General features: G+C 34.8%; 1 protein-coding gene across 4 annotated transcripts in view; it reads right to left on the bottom strand.

The window, feature by feature from the left end:
* Positions 1 to 1,881: 1,881 nt before the first annotated feature.
* Positions 1,882 to 19,990, bottom strand: part of LOC135207533 (tyrosine-protein kinase CSK-like) — a 47,539-nt gene continuing 29,430 nt past the window's right edge. For 2 of the 4 annotated variants that reach the window (XM_064239352.1, XM_064239354.1), the window contains 10 exons: positions 10,010 to 10,227; positions 9,270 to 9,402; positions 8,885 to 8,971; positions 8,581 to 8,718; positions 8,184 to 8,320; positions 7,457 to 7,618; positions 6,577 to 6,772; positions 6,029 to 6,115; positions 5,013 to 5,105; positions 1,882 to 4,459 (listed from right to left, as the gene is read on the bottom strand). In XM_064239352.1, coding sequence (XP_064095422.1) covers positions 4,373 to 4,459; positions 5,013 to 5,105; positions 6,029 to 6,115; positions 6,577 to 6,772; positions 7,457 to 7,618; positions 8,184 to 8,320; positions 8,581 to 8,718; positions 8,885 to 8,971; positions 9,270 to 9,402; positions 10,010 to 10,227 — 1,338 coding nt within the window. In that variant the 3' untranslated portion in view covers positions 1,882 to 4,372. Of the gene's footprint in view, positions 4,460 to 5,012; positions 5,106 to 6,028; positions 6,116 to 6,576; positions 6,773 to 7,456; positions 7,619 to 8,183; positions 8,321 to 8,580; positions 8,719 to 8,884; positions 8,972 to 9,269; positions 9,403 to 10,009; positions 10,228 to 12,229; positions 12,484 to 14,001; positions 14,071 to 19,990 lie in introns of all 4 variants that reach the window. The other 2 variants (XM_064239351.1, XM_064239353.1) reach the window with 2 other exon arrangements.

Below are 19,990 nucleotides of genomic sequence, written 5' to 3'. Positions count from 1 at the left end.
ACTAGGTAGGTACAAGAACCTTCTAACCTACAAACTTGAACATTGCTGTGATATTGTAATAGGTGCTCATAGCCACCCATTTCCTCTAAATGATCATTAACCACTTCTAAAGTGGTTATTTACCCGGCCATTCGTATGGGAGGAGGTTAAAAACCACATAAGTCAGAATGAGGGAAAGAAAAAAAAAAACTTCATGATTAGGCTAATCGTTCCGACAATAAAACAATCTAATGAGGGCTCATCACTCGCAAGTGAACATGAAAATGATTATGTGCTTTTGAAAATCAAAAGCGTAGATTACATCCTTACCTAACCTCATAATTATACGATGTAGAGTCCTTTAGGACAGGAGGAGAGTTCTCTTCACTTGGGAATTTCTCCTCCAATCTTCCTTCCCTCATCTTATTCTCCATCTTACATTTTAAAACTAGAATGGTTAAGTCCCCCCCCACCCCCCTTTTTCAAGCTGTTCCATTGGTCAAGCATTTCATGGAGACATATTCACAGTTCCCTACTAAACACTAATGGTATGTTCCCCCAAGAAACTAGGGTTCCGAGCCTCATAACTTTCACAAAACCACTAATAAACTTTCTAGTACAAATGCTATACAGACTACCTACCTATGGCCAATCAGTACCTTTCAACAGACACAATTTGTCTTGGCTGTCAAATTGTTTCCTCTGATACACGGGTAACTAATATACAGTGCTACTTACTACTACAACTTACCAAATTAGGCGCAGTGAAATACAATTCTCCGCCGAAAACCTCTTGACTGAACACACACCGTAGTGAAACAAGCGCTACTGAGAATATTGCTATTTTCGGGTTAGACTAGGGTTGACGAGAACAGAAAGAATATAGTTCTACCAAAAAACAAAAGACAAAGCTCTTACGTCACAGAATTCAGCTGTTAGCTGACGTAAGAAACTACGTGGATCTACATTTGTGATTTATTGTAGTTGCCATTAGGCTTTTTCCAGAAAGTCTTTCACACAGTTTTAAGCCTGATAAACAGTTTTAATGGTTCCCCATTATCATTTTTTCCCTTTTTCTTTATGATATCGTTCAAAGAATCTAGAGCCAGGGTCCTGAGAACACATTGGAAACCTCTGCTTGTTCGTACCCGATTTATTTCGTTTCGCCAAGACATTTTATCATTCAGGGTATTTACTGTGTTTATTAATGTTTTCAATGTGTCAGGAAAATTTTTATAAAATTTGACATTTACAAGCAATTTGTCCAATGGCGTTCAAACGATTATAAAAAAGGATAAACCTTTTGGTTTAATTTCATGCGTTTCATATGTTTACTATTTTCATTATTGTGTTAATCCTTTTTTACGACAAACTATAATCATCTATAGCTTATAGCCCCTTGTGCAAAATAAATATTATTTTCAATAATTCCTAAACTGAATTTTCAAGATTACTAGATAAGTTTTGAGTGGAAAGAATACAGAGGATATAAATGGCAGTGAAAGAGCAAATTATACGTAATCGTTTCTGGCGACTCTGAACTTACAATTACAAGTCTTAACAGTGTTTTGGTAAAAAAAAAAATAAAATAAAAATAATAACAATGAATAGTCCTAGACAAAGGAGTTGCACAGGACAGGAGGAGAAATCTCAACAAAACCAATAGCAATGATTTTTCTTTTAAAATACTCAATAACAGAGTCTGTATGTAAAAAGGGCGACGTCCAAATTTGTAATTCTCACCTGGCGTTGCATCCTGATATTAAGCTTCGCCAACTTTTTGTTACTGAATATGATGGAAATTCTAGAGGCTCCCTTTTGTCTTCTAAAACACAAAGCATGCGTCCAATTTCCATTTACTTTATGACATCTGTCATTACTTCAGGAATGAAAAAACAAAAATGAAAATGTAAATGTTTTATTTTCCATTTATAAAACAATGAGACAGCGTAACTTTTTGAAGTTAATTTAAATGTTGCTTTCTTTTTTAAATATCTAAAAGTACTGATACTGCCTAATTACTTCTTAATTTCAAGCCAATTCAAGTCAAATTGATTGCCGGTTTTTGAAAGCCTGGTTCTATCGTTTATTTTTCTTGTACTACAAATACATCTGGGCTTAACCTAATGACCAGTACACCACTAGTTATAGCACTTTATTGGTATCTTACCAATCCAGCGTTTGTATACAATGCAATATTTATAAAACCCTTCGTAAAAAGATTCACAATCATCCCATCACTATGTATAACTGTAATCTTCCCCTATGGAAGAAAACAGGTCATCACAATTCAGCAAAGGTAAGACATTATTATTTCTGTCGAAAGAGGTGTCTTGCAGCAATTAATCCAATCACAAAGCTTTAGCACAAAATCATTGAATTTGCAGTACATACTACTCGGCATATGTTTCAACAAATGAGAAAAGAGGTAACGTGAACAAAATACAAGTAACAATGAAATGAAAATTATGAACCTCAGCCAAAAACCTTCACTGAAAAAGCTGACCTGGGACTTACCATTCTCAAACTCTGCACAGTACTGTATCTGATTCTCTTGAGCACTGGAAAATACTGGATGAGAAGGCTCCCATAACATACATATAATATTTATATACTGTATATACTGTATAAATTAAAAGCTGAACATTTCTGTTTTATCCAGCAAATTATAATTTCCCTTAATCACATTAATAGTTTCGTAATATATTAATCATAAAACATTTCACACCTACTTGACATTTACAGAATGAGGATATAAATGCAAAATGTTAAACCTCATAGAAGTCAACTCCGCATTTTTCTTTACATATCAAAAATATAAATAATTCATGAACAGGTAATTCTAGTCATCTATGCAAGAACTCTTCATTATAACAATCTGTTACTCCTAATACTTCATCAGCCAGATTTCACTTGCGATATACACACCAACAGATTTTGTATACATATGATAATAAAAATGCACTCAAAAGAAACGAAGAAATGAGATGCTTATACTAATAGCACAGTGGTCACTATTTCATAAATAGAGTCCCATCAAAGACCACGAGCGGACTCGAGATAAACCATTTCATTCCTCTCAAAAGTTACTGTCAAGATTCCTTCCTCTTAAACCTACTCTTTTTCTTTTCAATGACTCAAATGGAAAATTAACATTGACAGTACGTCCTTGGTAACTGTTGTGGAAACAAGTCAATACTGCATGAGGACAAAAGAGAATTACAGCAATAAACAACAAAAAAAGAATACCAGATATATCTAAATTTATAATTTGCCTAGCACAGTACTGTACAGTAATATTCTATGTAATTCCCCTCCTCCATAATTTATGAATACTGTGTGGTAAAGTCATCATACACCATCAGAGGAAATATCACTTAAAACAATCAGTGGACAGTTGAAATAAAAATAGACCATTTTTTCTCTTCTATACAAAGCACAGATTGCTTGAATTGAATTTAATTTTATGAAATCTTAAGAACAGAAGTAAATCTGGTTAATACTCAGTAGTACCTGTAACACTTGTACATCACTCCTACAATACTTACATTTATACTGCAAGTTAGATGTTCCAATACCTTTTAGAAATAATTAGTCTGCAATACTTTTCTCTGAAATACTGTACTGTATTTTAACCCCCCTTAAATTTACTTTATTTACGTACTAATTAAAGACATTGGTTGTTTAGACAAGGATTTTAGCAAACCCTAGTTTCAGGCCTTGCACAAAATACTGAAACCTGTCAAGACACCTAACATTGTAAGAGACCAGAAAGCACATTGTCCAACTATTCACATAAATCAAAAAATACAAAAATGAAGACACACGCATGTCAATAAAATACTCGGCTTTACACTACACAGGAACATGAATGATATCCACACACATCAATTACCACCACTGCTCACCATTTTGTTTCACAGCTACGTAAAGCTATTAGGAGAGAATAATCTTGCACCATCTCCTTAAGCAAAGAGGCCTTTACAAAAACTGACGCAAATACTTTCACTCTCACTCTATGAAAAGTTGACTAAAATAATCATTTCTGAAAAAAAATAAAAAAGGACTAAACTGTCATGTAGCTAACACTACCTTGAATCAGTCTGGAGGGACAACAGGCTCAGGTGTCCTGGGTTTAATACCTGACTGGTTTAAGTGTACTGATACACCATGTAACTTTGTCATCTTTCACAACGTGTAAGAGCACAAATGTGTACTTGTCACTGATATGAAGTCCACTTAAATGTTCACTCCACATACAATTTCCATCTGACATTGTACAACACAGTAAAAATTCAATATTCATTTGGACATAGTCAGCACTGCACATATTTGAAGCTAGCACGATCTAGCATTGGCACCATTAAAATGTCACTTAAGCTCCCAAACTAGGTCATTCTGAAGTTAGCTGTTGAAGATGTGATAGCCGTTTACACGCTTCATGGAATGTGGGCCGTAGATCGCAATTCAGATCCCAAGCCTGGAAAATAAATGGATGACTTTAGTCTGACTAATGAAATAAATCTGCATTTCAAGGTACTAGATTGATTGATTTGTGGCTATTAAAACTGGCATCACAATTAAGGTACTAAAAGTTGTGAATGAATTAGTTTCATTGTTTGGACGTCATACATAAGAAACTTGTTAGGTCTCTGTCTGATCAAAATCGAACCACAATCTCAAGGCAAGTGAATTTAAAACCTTCTAACACTCTACTGGTAACATTTCAGGACGCATAATGTACTACTTCAGTCATCTGGGGACTTCACAAATGCAAATCACTAATAGTACACGATATCAAACACTTTCTTTCTCTTGAAATAGGAAATTCATTTTACTAAAACTGGTTGTGCATCAGCTATCAGTATGATAAAGAGACTTGATAAGCCAAAAAGGCAGCCAAAACATCAATCACCTTTTGATTCTTACGACTTAATATTGCAACACAAATGCTCATGTCCCTATTAAAACAACAATTCAAAACAGATTATAGAAATTAATGAACAAATGACTACATTAAGCATCTTACTTACCTCTTTCATCAACTGATACACTTCGGGTGGACAACTATCGGGTGCTTCCATACGATATCCCTTTTCCACATGCTTCATGACGTCAACTAATGGCTAATTGAAAGAAAACAAGAAATTAAATTAGGTTATGAACTCCAGATTCCATTTCATAGGTAAGCACTTTTCAATATCAAATGCTATGCAGTATGTATTTCATATTTCTTACTATAACTAACCCTACCAATGTGACTTTTAATTTTATACTTGTACTACAGTAAACATTTGTTATCAATATGCAATACTGAACTTTTCAGAATTAAAATTCACAGCAATATTTTGCAAAAATTTAGATGTCACCTTAGCAAATCTCATGCAAAACCTATTGTACTGTCTTTTTCCATCTCTGAGTTGACACAAACCCAATTACAACACTATCCAGCTCACTTGTACTGTTGAAGGGATTGAACATCAGTCAAATGTGGTATATGTTTGGATGTTTTCTGATATACAGCATAAAGCTTCTATCTTCCCTTTAATGACAGATGTGTAAGAGCTACAAATGACAATCATACTTCCCATTCTGAAAGGCTACAGAATAGAGTAATGGCTTTTATTTGTTAAATTAAGTCATGTAAACCATATCTAACGTACTGCATTGCAATAAATTAACAAAAGGTTTGTGGGCACAGAATAAGTGTCATACACAAATCATCAATTTAAACACTTTCCAGTACCATACCAAAAGTTTCAACCTTTCCTGAGTCTTTTTCATCTCAAAGTTTCAAACTATTCTTGCAAACAAATTACATTTGCCAATACTTGTCATAAGCACCAAGGGTTTTCAGGCAAGGACACCTGGATATCTTTTATCAAAAGTTCGAATTATTCAGCACAAAAGAATGACTGCATAATACATCTAAAGCAAGGAAACACTTAGTCATTAAATACGTACAATCTTAGTACAATATTTTAAAAGCCATTACAATTCTACAATAAAGTGCTTATAACATCTTTAAAGATATAGTCAAAATACTTACAATTCTTGGATATGGCACTCTACCAAATGAGTAGATCTCCCATAGAAGAATTCCAAAGGACCACATGTCTGATTTGTTGGAAAATTTCTGTAAATTAAAAATGCAAAACACCTATTAATCAAAGTTTCATCTTCAGTTAAAAAAATTACAGTATTACTTTCACTTCCATACAGTATCATACAGAAATACTAGTTTTGGGACCCTGATAAACTGACACTGAAGACAATTTTACATAAGTAACAGACTTTTTCTTTATATTACAAAACATGAAGCACAAAAGGGGTATAAATACACAAAAGGAAATGTAAGTTACAATCATCACACCACTGTTGACGTTATTACAGTACTTGAAAACAGTATTAAAGTGTTTATAGTATACTGTATAAAAATAAAACTACCTATTAGCCACCTATTTACACCACATAAACTTCCTTTGAAGGATACTTAGATTTCAAACATGACAGTATTCATACAAATGATAAAGGTTTTATAAATAGGCTTTGGCTAATACTCATAATTACAAAATAAAAGGCGTTATTTCAACTTACACTGTGTCTGAGAGCTTCCGGTGCAGTCCACTTAATAGGAAACTTTCCACCATCAAGCTTGAGGTTCATTTCATGAGCTAATCCAAAGTCACACACTTTGGCCACGCCTTCTTCACTAATCAGCACGTTTCTTGCTGCTAAATCACGGTGAACAACTTTCTGGGACTCTAAATATGCCATTCCACTACAAGTATCACTGCAATACAAAATCAAGATTACTACAAACAGTTTACCCTAACTTTTCTATGGATTACAATCAACATTTTTCTTTGATATAGTAATCCTGAATACATAAACATTTTCTATTCTCAGTAACATCTAGCTTAACCATTTTCCTTAACAGTGCTATTTTCAGCATAAAAATGTCTGAACCCTTGTGTACAAAATTGCAACACTGAGTACTGAGTGAACATCAGATGTTCTAGAGGGGAACGAATCTTTGTTAATAACCCATGTTAGTCAAGTAAGATTGAATAATAGTATATATGTAAGGTGAATAACTTGATGCAAATGTTTTGAGCTGACTGGCTTAATGAGATCCAGTTAAGAGGAGGGGAGGTTAGTAGTGGTAGTATTAGCAGTTATGAGACTTTGGTTTTGAGGGTGGAGGAAAATTGCACTGGTATGGCCTCAGTCCCTTTACTCCTATGTGAAATGTGTGCAATGAACCCTTCACAATTTGTGCTATAGCACAACCCATATGGAGCAGGGAATGTGGAATGCTGATGATTTAACACAGGTATAAAAGTGGTAAATTAAAATGATAGGACCTTGGCTTTACCTTATGTGCAGTAAAACAATATAAACAGGGTTATGTATTAGATATATAATGCAGAAATGCAAACATTCACATACAGTATATAAAATGTACTAATCTTACCATGCAAAATTAATCTGGTCTCTCTTTGTGACGTGAAGCCTCCCTCTTGATCTTAAATAATCCACCAAGGATCCTTTACTCATGAATTCAGTGACGAGGAGGATGCAGTTATCCTCAAACACTAAACCCAAGAGGTTGACTAAGTTGTTGTGCTTAAGGCTCCTGTGTGAGAACAGAATTAACACATGAAAAATGATAGGTTTCTGTTAATCATTCACACGATAAAACACTGGGGATACACAGATAATGTCATATGTAGATACATCTTCAACTGTTATGAAATGGTAACATGTAAAGTTTGAATGTCTGCCTTGTTAAGATATTGTCAAACCAAATGAGGGAATAAGGCGAATAGGATCAATATTGTTATATATTATCTACTCCAGCAATACTCAAAGGCATCACTTAACATCTTTTGTGACACTAAAATTACTTTTACAAATTTTTTAAAACTAACATATAACCCCTATGGGGCCTTTCTTTTGATCACTTTCATACTTTTCTTCCAATGCAAGAAATATTCTGAAATGGCTCAAATCCCAAATAAAAAAATTTTTTAATATGAAAGGTCTTTAATAGCTCCGAAAATATTCTAGAGTACACATCAAATGCATATTTATAATTGGCACAGAAAATAAAAAACATATTCCAACAATTCCCTGAAATTAAAGTTTAAAGGGATTGTAATTTTCAGTCAGTTCTACACCAAACTTCATACAATACTTACGTCATGAGAGATGCTTCTTCAAGAAGGCCTTGGGCGGCTCTACTGCTATCTTTCAGTCTTTTAACCGCAACCTTCTGGCCTCCCCATTCACCAAGAAGAACGTCTCCAAACTCTCCTTTTCCTATAGAATCGAGCAGCTGTGCAAAGAAAATGTGAAAATAGTAAAATTATGTATAGTACAACAAATATGAACAAAACAAATTCAAATTCAAACTATGATAAGCAAAATAACAAAACTGTTGCCAACTGCAGTTAATTTTGTAAAACTTACATACATCAAAGATCTTGGAATACACTGGGCATCCATCAGGATCTCCAATTTGAGTAGATTTACTTGTTTAAACCAACAAAAACATTGACCTATTAATTTGCCTTATTCTGAAGAGTAGCTACTTACCCTTAGGTCATGCCTGTTTATGGACCACCCTGCGGCTTTAAATGCTTTCACAGGATCTACGGAGTACTGTCGTTTGCCCTGCTTAGGCACTGATCTCTTCAGCTGTGTACATAACCCATCCGCATCCTGCTCATAGTGCTGGAGAAAAAGGTGGAAGTTCAAAGTTGAATTACAATTGCTCACTGAAATGATGCTCCTAAACTCCATTAAATAGCAATGAGAACATTATGCAACAGGACTGAAATTCATTTCATATGAATGTCTAATTAACAGGACACTTGACAGAAATTTAAAAGATACTTACCTCGACCAATTTTGTGAGGTGATCAAAAAATTCTTCTTCGTCTATAGTTAATTTGTTATCTTTATATATAACTCTATAATGTTCAACCTGAAAGGAGAAAATTTTTATTTTAGCTCTATCTGTATATATAATCACATGAACATAACTGCTAAATTTATACATGGTGATAGAAAAAGAGAAGCTGTCACAGAATACATCATATACACATGAAACAACTCATTAACTTGAAAACCCATATTCCCTGTGTATGCACAAAAAAATTACCCCAAACAATGCACACCACAAACCTGAAGACAGGAAATGAAAGGTACTAATTCAAAATTTCACTATAAAAAATTACAGAAAGAGTAAGTAAATAAAAACTGAAGAACACTGTCAAACTGACCTTATCTGAGAAGCAAACGCAGAGGGTATAGTCGCCAGGAAAATTCGTGGATTCTCGCACCAAAAAGAGACCGTCTTCGTGAGGCGTTAACAAGCTCTCGGCTTCTTCGCGACTAATCTTGCCATGAAACCATCTGCAAGGTAGGAAGAAGATGAAATGCTAGAGTTGGTGTGATGTAACCAGGAACATACACAGTTTGCACCAATGGAAAAAATGTAAGGCTGTGTTTCTAAATTATCAAAGGAGAGATTAATCAGTATGGCAGAGAAATCGTGTAAATACTATATTTTAAAAAGATATTAGGCTAAAATTGTTTGTTCACTTGAGTTCAATGTAGAAAATTAACATTACATAAATAATAACTCATTAATATTCAATGCATGGATAAGAAAATATTGACTGCAATAATACAACAATTTTTGAGCTATATAAGCGAGAGATTTATGTGACGAATTATGAGATAATCGAGTTTCAAATAGAACACACGACATTAGCAGTGCGGGGAAACATAAATTGTAAGGAGAATAATCATTATAATTATTATTATCATTATTATTATTTCTATTATTATTATTCAAAAGATGAACCCTATTCATATGGAACAAGCCCACCACAGGGGCCACTGACTAGAAATTCAAGCTTCCAAAGAATAAAGTACGAGGAAGCTAAAGGAGACATAAATAAAGAGAAAAAATATTATGATAAATAAACAAATCAATAAATAAATCCGATCTACTTACGCCATGGTATTGAGCTTGACCTCCTTGCGGCTCTCGGTGACGTACGAGGTGGGAATCATCCCCTCCATCCCGTCGCGATTCCTGGCCTTGACCCAGTTGGGGTCGTTGGTGGAGCGAACGATGGTCAGTTGTTCCATCTTGGCGAAGGGCAGATCCTCTGGGGACGTCCCCGCAAAAGCATAACGCGCCACAACCTCCGTATCAGGGGCCCAAGCACCCTGCAAAGTCATAGGGCGGTGGTTAAGGGAAGTATGGGTGCCGCGTGACGTCATTGGTCGATGGATTAAGTGAGGTAGGGTACCGTGTGACGTCAAAATGACGTCAGAGTTGAATGAAATGCAACGAGATAGGCTGATGAAATGCCACAAACTTGAATTAGTACTCTAAATAACATTATTAAGGTTAATTTAGTCTTAAATTTACATTCCACATAATAATAGGATAAATGTTTTGCAATATATTGATATAAAAAATCACCATATTCTAATATTCTACGGATATAAAAGCGACTAGTTTACCTAGCAAATAATGCACTATGCAAAAAATAAAATATCTCTCATTCGCTTGCTTATCATTTAAATAAACGTTATGAGTCCTAGAAAATTATAGGATTTTTACAAACATCGAAAATGTTCTTAAACGCTTTTCACAGCCTATTTTTTCAGTGTTACGACATTTTTGAGCCTCTGTACATAAATATATTATTAGCATATATATAAACCATCAAGCAGCTCCTACTTTACTGCTCTTATTAAGTGAAACAGTACAAACATTGCCACATACTTAGCTATTACCTTCATACTGCCTTATCATAATTAGGCCAATCTATTTAATAAGGAAGCAAAGCTTTATTCTGTGTTGCAAGCATACAAACATGGCTCGATTTTACTGCTTGATAACCATGACCAGTTTTAGATCTTCTTCAGTCTGGCCATTATCTTGAACTTGGGGATGCTTTACCAATCAATATAAATGTTAAACTATCATTATTTACATGAACGCAAAATATATATATAGTTCCGTCATTTACCCCAAATCAAATTCAAGGTTTCCTACCATGTAATTATATCTCAAACTAAAGGGAAAGTATGAGTTAGTCATGGAATATGTATGTATGCATGTATGTATGTATGTATGTGTATGTGTATGTATATATATATATATAATATATATATATATATATATATATATATATATATATACATATATATATATATATATATATATATATATATATATATATATATATTATATATATATATATATCCTCAGCAACCCTTTAAAATGGACTGAAGATTACGTATTATTTCACGGCAAAGGCCTACATTGGGTTTAAAAGGATCAAGCCTATAATGTTCTGTCCACATCATGGGTTCAAAAAGGGGTCCTCTTATTATGAAGTAAGCGTCCCAAACCTTTGAATGAATGTATGTATGTGTACTAGTGTATGAACACAGTCACATTTTCTCCTGACTCATCAATTTCCTAGCCTTTTTCAATACACTAAGAGGAGAATGTCAGTGACTAACAACAGTGCCATCAATATGATTTACATGCCAGTTGAATTCCACTGCATTTTACTGGACGTAAACGCAAACCCATCCTTCCCATGCTAACAGTTAAAACTACATTTGCCTTACGAGCAACATCATAGAAATTGTCATTGGTAAATTCAACAGACTTATGTGGACATTAAACAGTAAGTGTCCGGAAATCATAAATAATATATTTTCATATACATATAAGAGTAAAACTTCCAGGCATAAAATTACCGTCGCGTTTCAACAATTACCTGTAATAGAATATATATATATATATATATATATATATATATATATCTATTAATTATATTAATATAAGAATGTTTGGACAACTCTTACAATACCACATTTTTCATTGGAGTAAACTATCTCTTGTTTGCCCAATAACAAGGAAGCACAATATGGCTCTTCAAATATCATCTACGGGTAAAAGTGAGCAAATAAAAAAAAAATCTGCAAGCAAATAACTTAGCATTTATCTGGCAATAAACTAAACTGACCCCATTGCTAAGGTCATATAGGGTCATATCAGCACGGCACATGATTTTATACATAAATAAACAAGCTATAAAAATTCAAGCACAGTATACACTCTTTTCAAGCCTTCGAAAAGCATTGAGGCATTGTGACTCTCATTAAAAGTATGGATATAATTCATGCCAAAAAAAATCAAGCATACACTTAAATATAATTCCTCCTTCTTGCTCGTTCCAATCCGCCTACGACAAGAGGAGGAGGGGGGAGGAGTGACATGCAATTGTGATTTTATCCCTTGAGATGGTGTTATCAAAGTTGAGTAGCAGCAGCAGCAGCAGCAACAGAATCTACGTGCAATTGCATCTGCTTCATCATCATCATCATCATTATAATAATCCATGCAAGGCCAGAGGCATCAATCATCATATCATATCCTCTTCAACATCTGCTCATGATCTGCCGTGATTTAAAAAAAAGGAAAACGGGAATACACAAACAGAAAACGGGAATACAAACGTGACACCTTGGGGTTCCAAAAGGGGACAAGGGATTGCGTCATCACAGAACAAAAAAAAATTTAATAAAGAAAAAATAGAATAAATAAAAAGACAGGACCAGGAGTTGTTCATGCTGGAAGTATAGACAGGCATGACAGCCACGGATCTGAGGACAGAGGGGCGAGACAGATCTAAGGACAAACAGACAAGGCATGACATTAGAGGCAGAAAACAGACAGAAATAAATAGAACAAAATAAATAGTACAAAAATGGATCCTGGATTCTCTTGAGAGGTAAAAGATGCCATGGTATCTGAGACTCTCAGATTAAATATAAGAATGGAACAAGTCTCTATAATCGACTATAAACCAAATAATGGCTGTTGAATCAAATAAAAAGATTAACAATGAATGCATTATTCAATGAATAATCAACATGAATTAAGAAGTGACCATGAAAACGCAAAATACAACGATTTGGGATACCAACGAATCACAGAGTTAAGGAAGGAACAAATGAAGAACTGAAAAGCTATAGTCTTTATTACTTATATATGACAAACGGAAATCACGAATAAGAATGAATAGGTCAGCATAAAAAGAGTAACGAACTGTAAACATGAATGGAGTGAAAACAAAGAATAAAGGGATAAGTTAAGTATATCTTAGTTTTACCAGACCACTGAACTGATTAACAGCTGGCCCGAAGGATTAGATATTTCTACGTGGCTAGGAACCAATTGGTCACCTGGCAACGGGACCTACAGCTTATTGTGGGATCCGAACCACACTATATCGAGAAATGAATTTCTATCACCAGAAATAAATTCCTCTGGTTCCGCGTTGGCTGAGCCGAGAATCGAACTTCGGACCACCGGGTTGGTAGCCGAGCGCGAAATGCACTCGGCCAACGTGGAACTTAGAACAAAGGGATAAAACTGAGAAGAACCTGAAGGATAAACGGAAGTTTATACATAAACGAATATGAAAATGCTTACGAGAATGAAGCCGAATAAAAAAAGAAAAGCGAACATGAAATGAAAAAAATGGCAATGGGCTAATGAATGAAAGACTTTTTTAAATGTATTAATTCCTCATCAAAAGGCAAGCAAAGCATCTGAGAGAGAGAGAGAGAGAGAGAGAGAGAGAGAGAGAGAGAGAGAGAGAGAGAGAGAGAGAGAGAGAGAGAGAGAGAGAGAGAGAGAGAGAGATTATTGCTGACGCACTTTCAGCAGGAATTAGGACATCGTAAACATTTTAGTGACGTAATATAAAGAAACGTAATAGGACCTCTCGAATGACTTTACGAAATCGTAAATATTTTTGAGAAAATAAAAAATCTCTCTTGGTGAATCCAAGTCCAGGAAGAAGGAAATAATCGCCTCGCGAAAGTGACGAAAGTTAAAGAAAGAAAAAAAAACGTAAAAATAGTGATAATTAGCGGAATGAATAAATAAATAAATATAGAGTGACTCACTTTGCACCTGTTGGTGTTTACAAATCCTCGAGGTGTGTTTGTTCCCCAAGTGCCTGCTCAACAACAGAACTGAAGGAGTGAAGCAAAAAAATGGGAGGCTGTGAAACCATGTTTCGTTTCGTTTCCGTTTCGTTTCATTCTCTTACTACAACAACAACAACAACAACAACAACAACACCAACAACAATTATTTAAAAAAAATAATAATAACAGCAGCAGCAGTCACGATTACATCATAACCTCACCTTTTTTTTCTTTTAATCTGGGTTTTAAGGAAAGGTTTTTATTTTTCATATAAATAAAGAGATCTTGGGGGAGGGGAGGAGGGAGGGGGAGTCTGTCCTTCATATTCTACCTTTATGTATGTGAAAGGTATGGCATAGGGATACAGATATTAAATAAAACAGGACTGCTGAGAACAAAGTTACATATCTTAATTAAGGAGATGGGATGTATATATAATATATATGATATCTATATTATTCATAGGTATTATATATATATATATGATATATATAATGTAGCATCATATCCTATATATAATATATATATAGAAAACCAAAATATTTAATTTTTATATATAATATTATATATATTATATAGATACACACACACACACACATATATATATAATATTTATATATATATATATATATATATATATTCACAATATGATGTACTGTAATGTTCATTTTAAAAAACTTAAGACCACAAATTCACGAGAAACCGCGAATGTAAATTCAACACTTTATCCTTTGGAAATATGTTTATGATATCTCCCATTATTTAATAAATTTTAAAATATGAATGAAGTCTTAGCTTTGCGACTAGCACCAGATCATAGCCTTCATAATTATATTTTCTTTATAATAACCATCCACAACATCACTGCGATCTAAGTTTTAACGTATTTTTATTAAGGACAAATAACCACATTCCTGTGCAATTATTTTCAGCCTTGTTACTCCTTTAAGAAGCTTTTGTTTTGCTTATGCGATTTCCTGAAGAATCTCTTTATTACATATATATTTATGACGATGCGTTTCCTGGTTGATAATGAATCAGCCATTCTCTGTGAACTGTCAGGTAGTGTATGATCAGAATAGAATGCCAGATATTGAGAATAAAAATATTCAATAAAACTGATTAGATAAACATTCAATAAAACAGATTATATAAAGTAAATTAATCTTTAAAACAGCATTTTCTGTAACTTGTACACCTAATAATCTCTAAAATTAACAATTACACCTATAAATAAGGTCGTGAAAGTTCTAGGAAGAAAAAGGTATTCAATGAAATGACAGACATTAAAAGTATAAGTCATGAATCAGGAACATTTCCCATTTCCATTTGTTGTATGTTTGTCAATACTAATGAAAAATATACTAATAAAAACTAGTATATCACAGGGCCAAAAATGGTGTTTTTCGTTCAGAACAAAAAAAAAAACTAAAAATATATATTTCCTGAAAAAACTAAAATATGCAAACCTACAATACAACATGAAATAAAAAAAAAACAGTGGCCAGCAATAAAAACGTTAAAATTCATTTATAACAAAAACATATACTGTGATACAATTTCCGTGAAAAAAAATCAAATCAGAAAGACAATGAGAAATTAGTATGAAAATTACGTAGATATAAAAACTAAAATTAGACATTGGAATAAGGGTAAATGACAATTTCCACGTAGAATAATTATAAGGTTTTCGACTATCATTGCATAGGAGTAGGATTAATACTCACACATTACTTTTTACTATATCTAGACAATTACTCATTACAGTACATCGCTCAAATCATTATGCAAAATGATTACTTAATTACTGGAGTCATAAGTGACATCAGACTATAAATAACACTAACATTACAAAACTAGACATATTTTAACACACCAAAAAATAAATAAGGATACGAAAAACTGTTTTGTTTCAACAAATAAACACAGACCTGGGAAATGTCAAACATACAAACATACACACACACAAACGCACACACACACACACAGACACACACACGCACACTGACTGACAGATGACACAATCGTGAACATCGAAAGGTCAGGCTGATGTCCCGATGAGAGAATTAATTCAGATTTTTGACTGACAGCCAATCGAGTATTCAAATATTACCGCGTCTTGTCTCAAGTCGATGAAACACACTTTCTCTACCAACTTTTATCATCCGTTTTAGCTGCAGGAAATCAGTAAAACCATGCTCAAGTCACACACACACGCACACACAAACGAAAACTAAACCCAAAGTTAAAACGAAAACAGAAATGAAGGCTTTAACAAAAAAATAAATAAAAAATAGATTAATAACGCCAAAACCAAATACATGGCAAACATAACAGCCAGTCGGGTGATTTTGTTCCCTGTAACTCATAAGAATATATATATATATATATATATATATATATATATATATATATATATATATATATATATATATTTCTTGATGATGGTGATGATACGTTAGGTAGTAAGCAGGAAAAAAGCTATTGTGATATATATATAATATTATATATTATATAATATTATATATATATTATATATCAAATAGCTTTTTTTTGTCCTGATTACTACCTAACGTATCATCACCATCATCAAACTCAAAACACCTACTACTAGTGTGTGAGAGAGAGAGAGAGAGAGAGAGAGAGAGAGTTACAAGGATTAGGATGTCACTGAGACTTGTTAGTCCATCCGAAGAGACATCGTGTGCTCACTTATCTGTAGGAGAAGGTTTTACTGTGCATTCACAGTGTCCTCATGATTTTGTCTATCTTTCTTTTAAACTCTTCCATACAGAGAGAGAGAGAGAGAGAGAGAGAGAGAGAGAAGAGAGAGAGAGAGAGAGAGAGAGAGACCTTCGGTCATTTCAAAGGCAGGCTATGATGAGGCCGGTTTCATTTCTCAAAGGAACCAACTTGCTATATTCTCCGATTACATTAACGAGATCTTTGTCTGAAACAAAGGACCGTATCTCTCATGTCGATGGAAATTCGGGCTTAAAATTCGGGGATGACCAGCTTGAATCTGATTAAAAAAAATACACGAATATCCCCTCTCTCTCTTTTTTAATGCAGCCAGGTCCCCAGTTTGAAAAACTGAAAAGAAATTTTAATGAAGTCTTGTTTTACAACGAGACCCCTGGACGAACATGTGACATCGTGCGGTAGTTGGAAAGAAATTAAAATAAAATTGGGCAAGCGACTGCCGCCCCCCCCCCCAAAAAAAAAAAAAAAAAAAAAAAAAAAAAAAAAAAAAAAAAAACTGGACTAATTGAGCGACAGAGAAACGAAGCTTATATTCACTAATCAGAAAAACTTGACAGAAAAGGTAGTCAAAAAGCTTCATTATCAGCTTATTACGTCAAGCTTTTAAGCCAGTTCTATTGAGCACTGTCTTCCACACTGTACGGTCTTTACTTCCTATATGTAAAGGGTATTTCTTTTTAATGCTTTATCCGGTCACTAAATCCACGTCTTTCTAAAACCTTGTTCCTGAAGCTAATGTGTAATATTAATCTTTTTTCTCTCTCGTTCTCCCCACAAGACTCGACCACTTATGCTAATAGACCTTATAGCCTTTCTCTATGTCTACTGCAAACTATTGTGAATTATTCCATTCCACAATCTTTCAGTTTTCCTTGGTTTCCTTTTAGCTCTCGTTCTCTTTTTAGTTAAAGAATTTTTTTTCTTTTTTAATTCCCACCTGACTCTCATATTCTCTTTCTCTCCGAATTCTCACTTCAACCCGAGACTACAGATGTGATATTATACTTTAGATTCCATCCAAGATACTTTATAACTTTTTTTCAATATTCAACCCTCTAGTTTCTTCCTACCTAGCAATGTGACTCTGTGGTCTCGTCACGCTAACCTATAATAATAATAATAATAATAATAATAATAATAATAATAATAATAATAATAATAATAATAATAATAATAATAATAATAATAATAATAATAATAATAATATGTGGCGCCGTGGAGGAGTGGGTTAGGTCGTCAATAGACTTAAGTCAAGTTAAGCAACATTGGGGCTGGTCAGTCGTTGGATGGGTGACCGCTCTCCTCGGCGTTGATTCCTTGGGAAAGGATCTTTACCATAATTTCCTCAGTCTACTCGGCTGTAAATGAGTACCTATCCCTGATGGGTTAGGGTCCAGCTATGGGTTAAATAGCAAAACTCAGCAATGATGGAAAGAAATGAAGGAATAAACGACAACGACGTAAATGGAACCTCTGGCAACAGAGGAGCTTCGTCCGGCAACCAGGTATTCAACCCAATTGTAGGGGAAGACGGTCAGGTACTTGGAGGTCGTCATCCAGCAACTGATCACCACAACGAAAGTAATCAACAGCCTGAGATTGGAGCTACAGAAGCAAAAAGGAAGAAATGGACAAGAGAAGAAATAAGGAAATATGGAGATGCTACATCAGAAGCAAAAACCCGACGGAGAGAGGATATAGAAGAAGATTGGTCAACATCTGGAATGAGAGGAATAACACCCCCCAAACAGAGCAGAGGCTGGCAGACCAAGTAAGGAACATAAAGAAAAAGAACTGGCTCTCCCCAACAGAAAGAGAGAACTGGAAAGGAAATGTCACACGACAACGAATTACCCGAAGACGAACTGAGAGACGATTTTGCCACAGAAGGACGACAGGGAGGATGAGGTATCAAACAACGACACACGAAGAAACACCGACGAAGTAACAGAGAGGACGGAATGGGTAGAAAAGATTAGACAATGGATGGAGCCAGATACAGAGAACAAAAATCCCCTCCATGAAAGCCTACAACAACAAGAAATTAAGGGAGAAAACAAGTGAGGTCAATGAAATAATGGGCCTAATACACACCACCAGTATCACAGAAACAAATAACTTGACATATGCAGGAGCAAGATTAGTAGCAGAACTGATGGGGATTCGAACACCAACACCACCGTCACAACCAACCCAACAGGCGCCTGGAAAAGCAAATCATGGTGATGAGATCTGACTTGAGTAAACTGAAAGAGATGGCAGAAAAAAGGCTAAGAAGCAAGAAAACAAGGGAGAACTCAACGAGAAATACAAAGTACAAGAGGGGAGGGACTAAACAACACAATAGAAGATGTAAAACAGAGGCTTAGGCCAAAGCACACAAGATCCAACGGTACATGAACAGGTAATAATGGGATACCAACAGAACAAACTATTCGGAACCAACCAGAAAAGACTATACAGCCAACTAAGAGGGGAAGACAACCACCCAGAAATTCCTGAAGCCGAACCAAGTAAGAGACTCTGGGAAAACATATGGAGCAATCCGGTATCACACAACAAACATGCAACATGGCTCCAGGAAGTCAAGGAAGAAGAAACAGGGAGAATAAAACAAAGATTCACAGACATCACGACAGACACAGTCAGACACCAACTAAGAAAATGCCAAACTGGAAAGCCCCAGGTCCCGATGAAGTCCATGGATACTGGCTCAAAAAACTTCAAGGCCCTACACCCTAGATAGCGAACAACTCCAGCATTGTATCTCAAATCACCAAGCACCCAAATGGATGACCACAGGAAGAACATCCTTAGTACAAAAAGACAAGAGTAAGGGAAATATAGCCAGTAACTACAGGCCTATCACCTGCCTACCAATAATGTGGAAGTTACTAACAGGTATCATCAGTGAAAGGCTATACAACTACCTAGAGGAGACAAACACCATCCCCACCAACAGAAAGGCTGCAGAAGGAAGTGTAGGGGCACAAAAGACCAGCTCCTGATAGACAAAATGGTAATGAAGAACAGTAGGAGAAGGAAAACCAACCTAAGCATGGCATGGATAGACTATAAGAAAGCCTTCGACATGATACCACACACATGGCTAATAGAATGCCTGAAAATATATGGGGCAGAGGAAAATACCATCAGCTTCCTCAAAAATACAATGCGCAACTGGAATACAATACTTACAAGC

This window comes from Macrobrachium nipponense, chromosome 32 (assembly GCF_015104395.2).
Source record: "Macrobrachium nipponense isolate FS-2020 chromosome 32, ASM1510439v2, whole genome shotgun sequence".
Lineage (NCBI taxonomy): Eukaryota > Metazoa > Arthropoda > Malacostraca > Decapoda > Palaemonidae > Macrobrachium > Macrobrachium nipponense.
The sequence above is the reverse complement of the archived record's forward strand: the minus strand, read 5'-3'. Positions and strand labels throughout refer to the sequence as shown.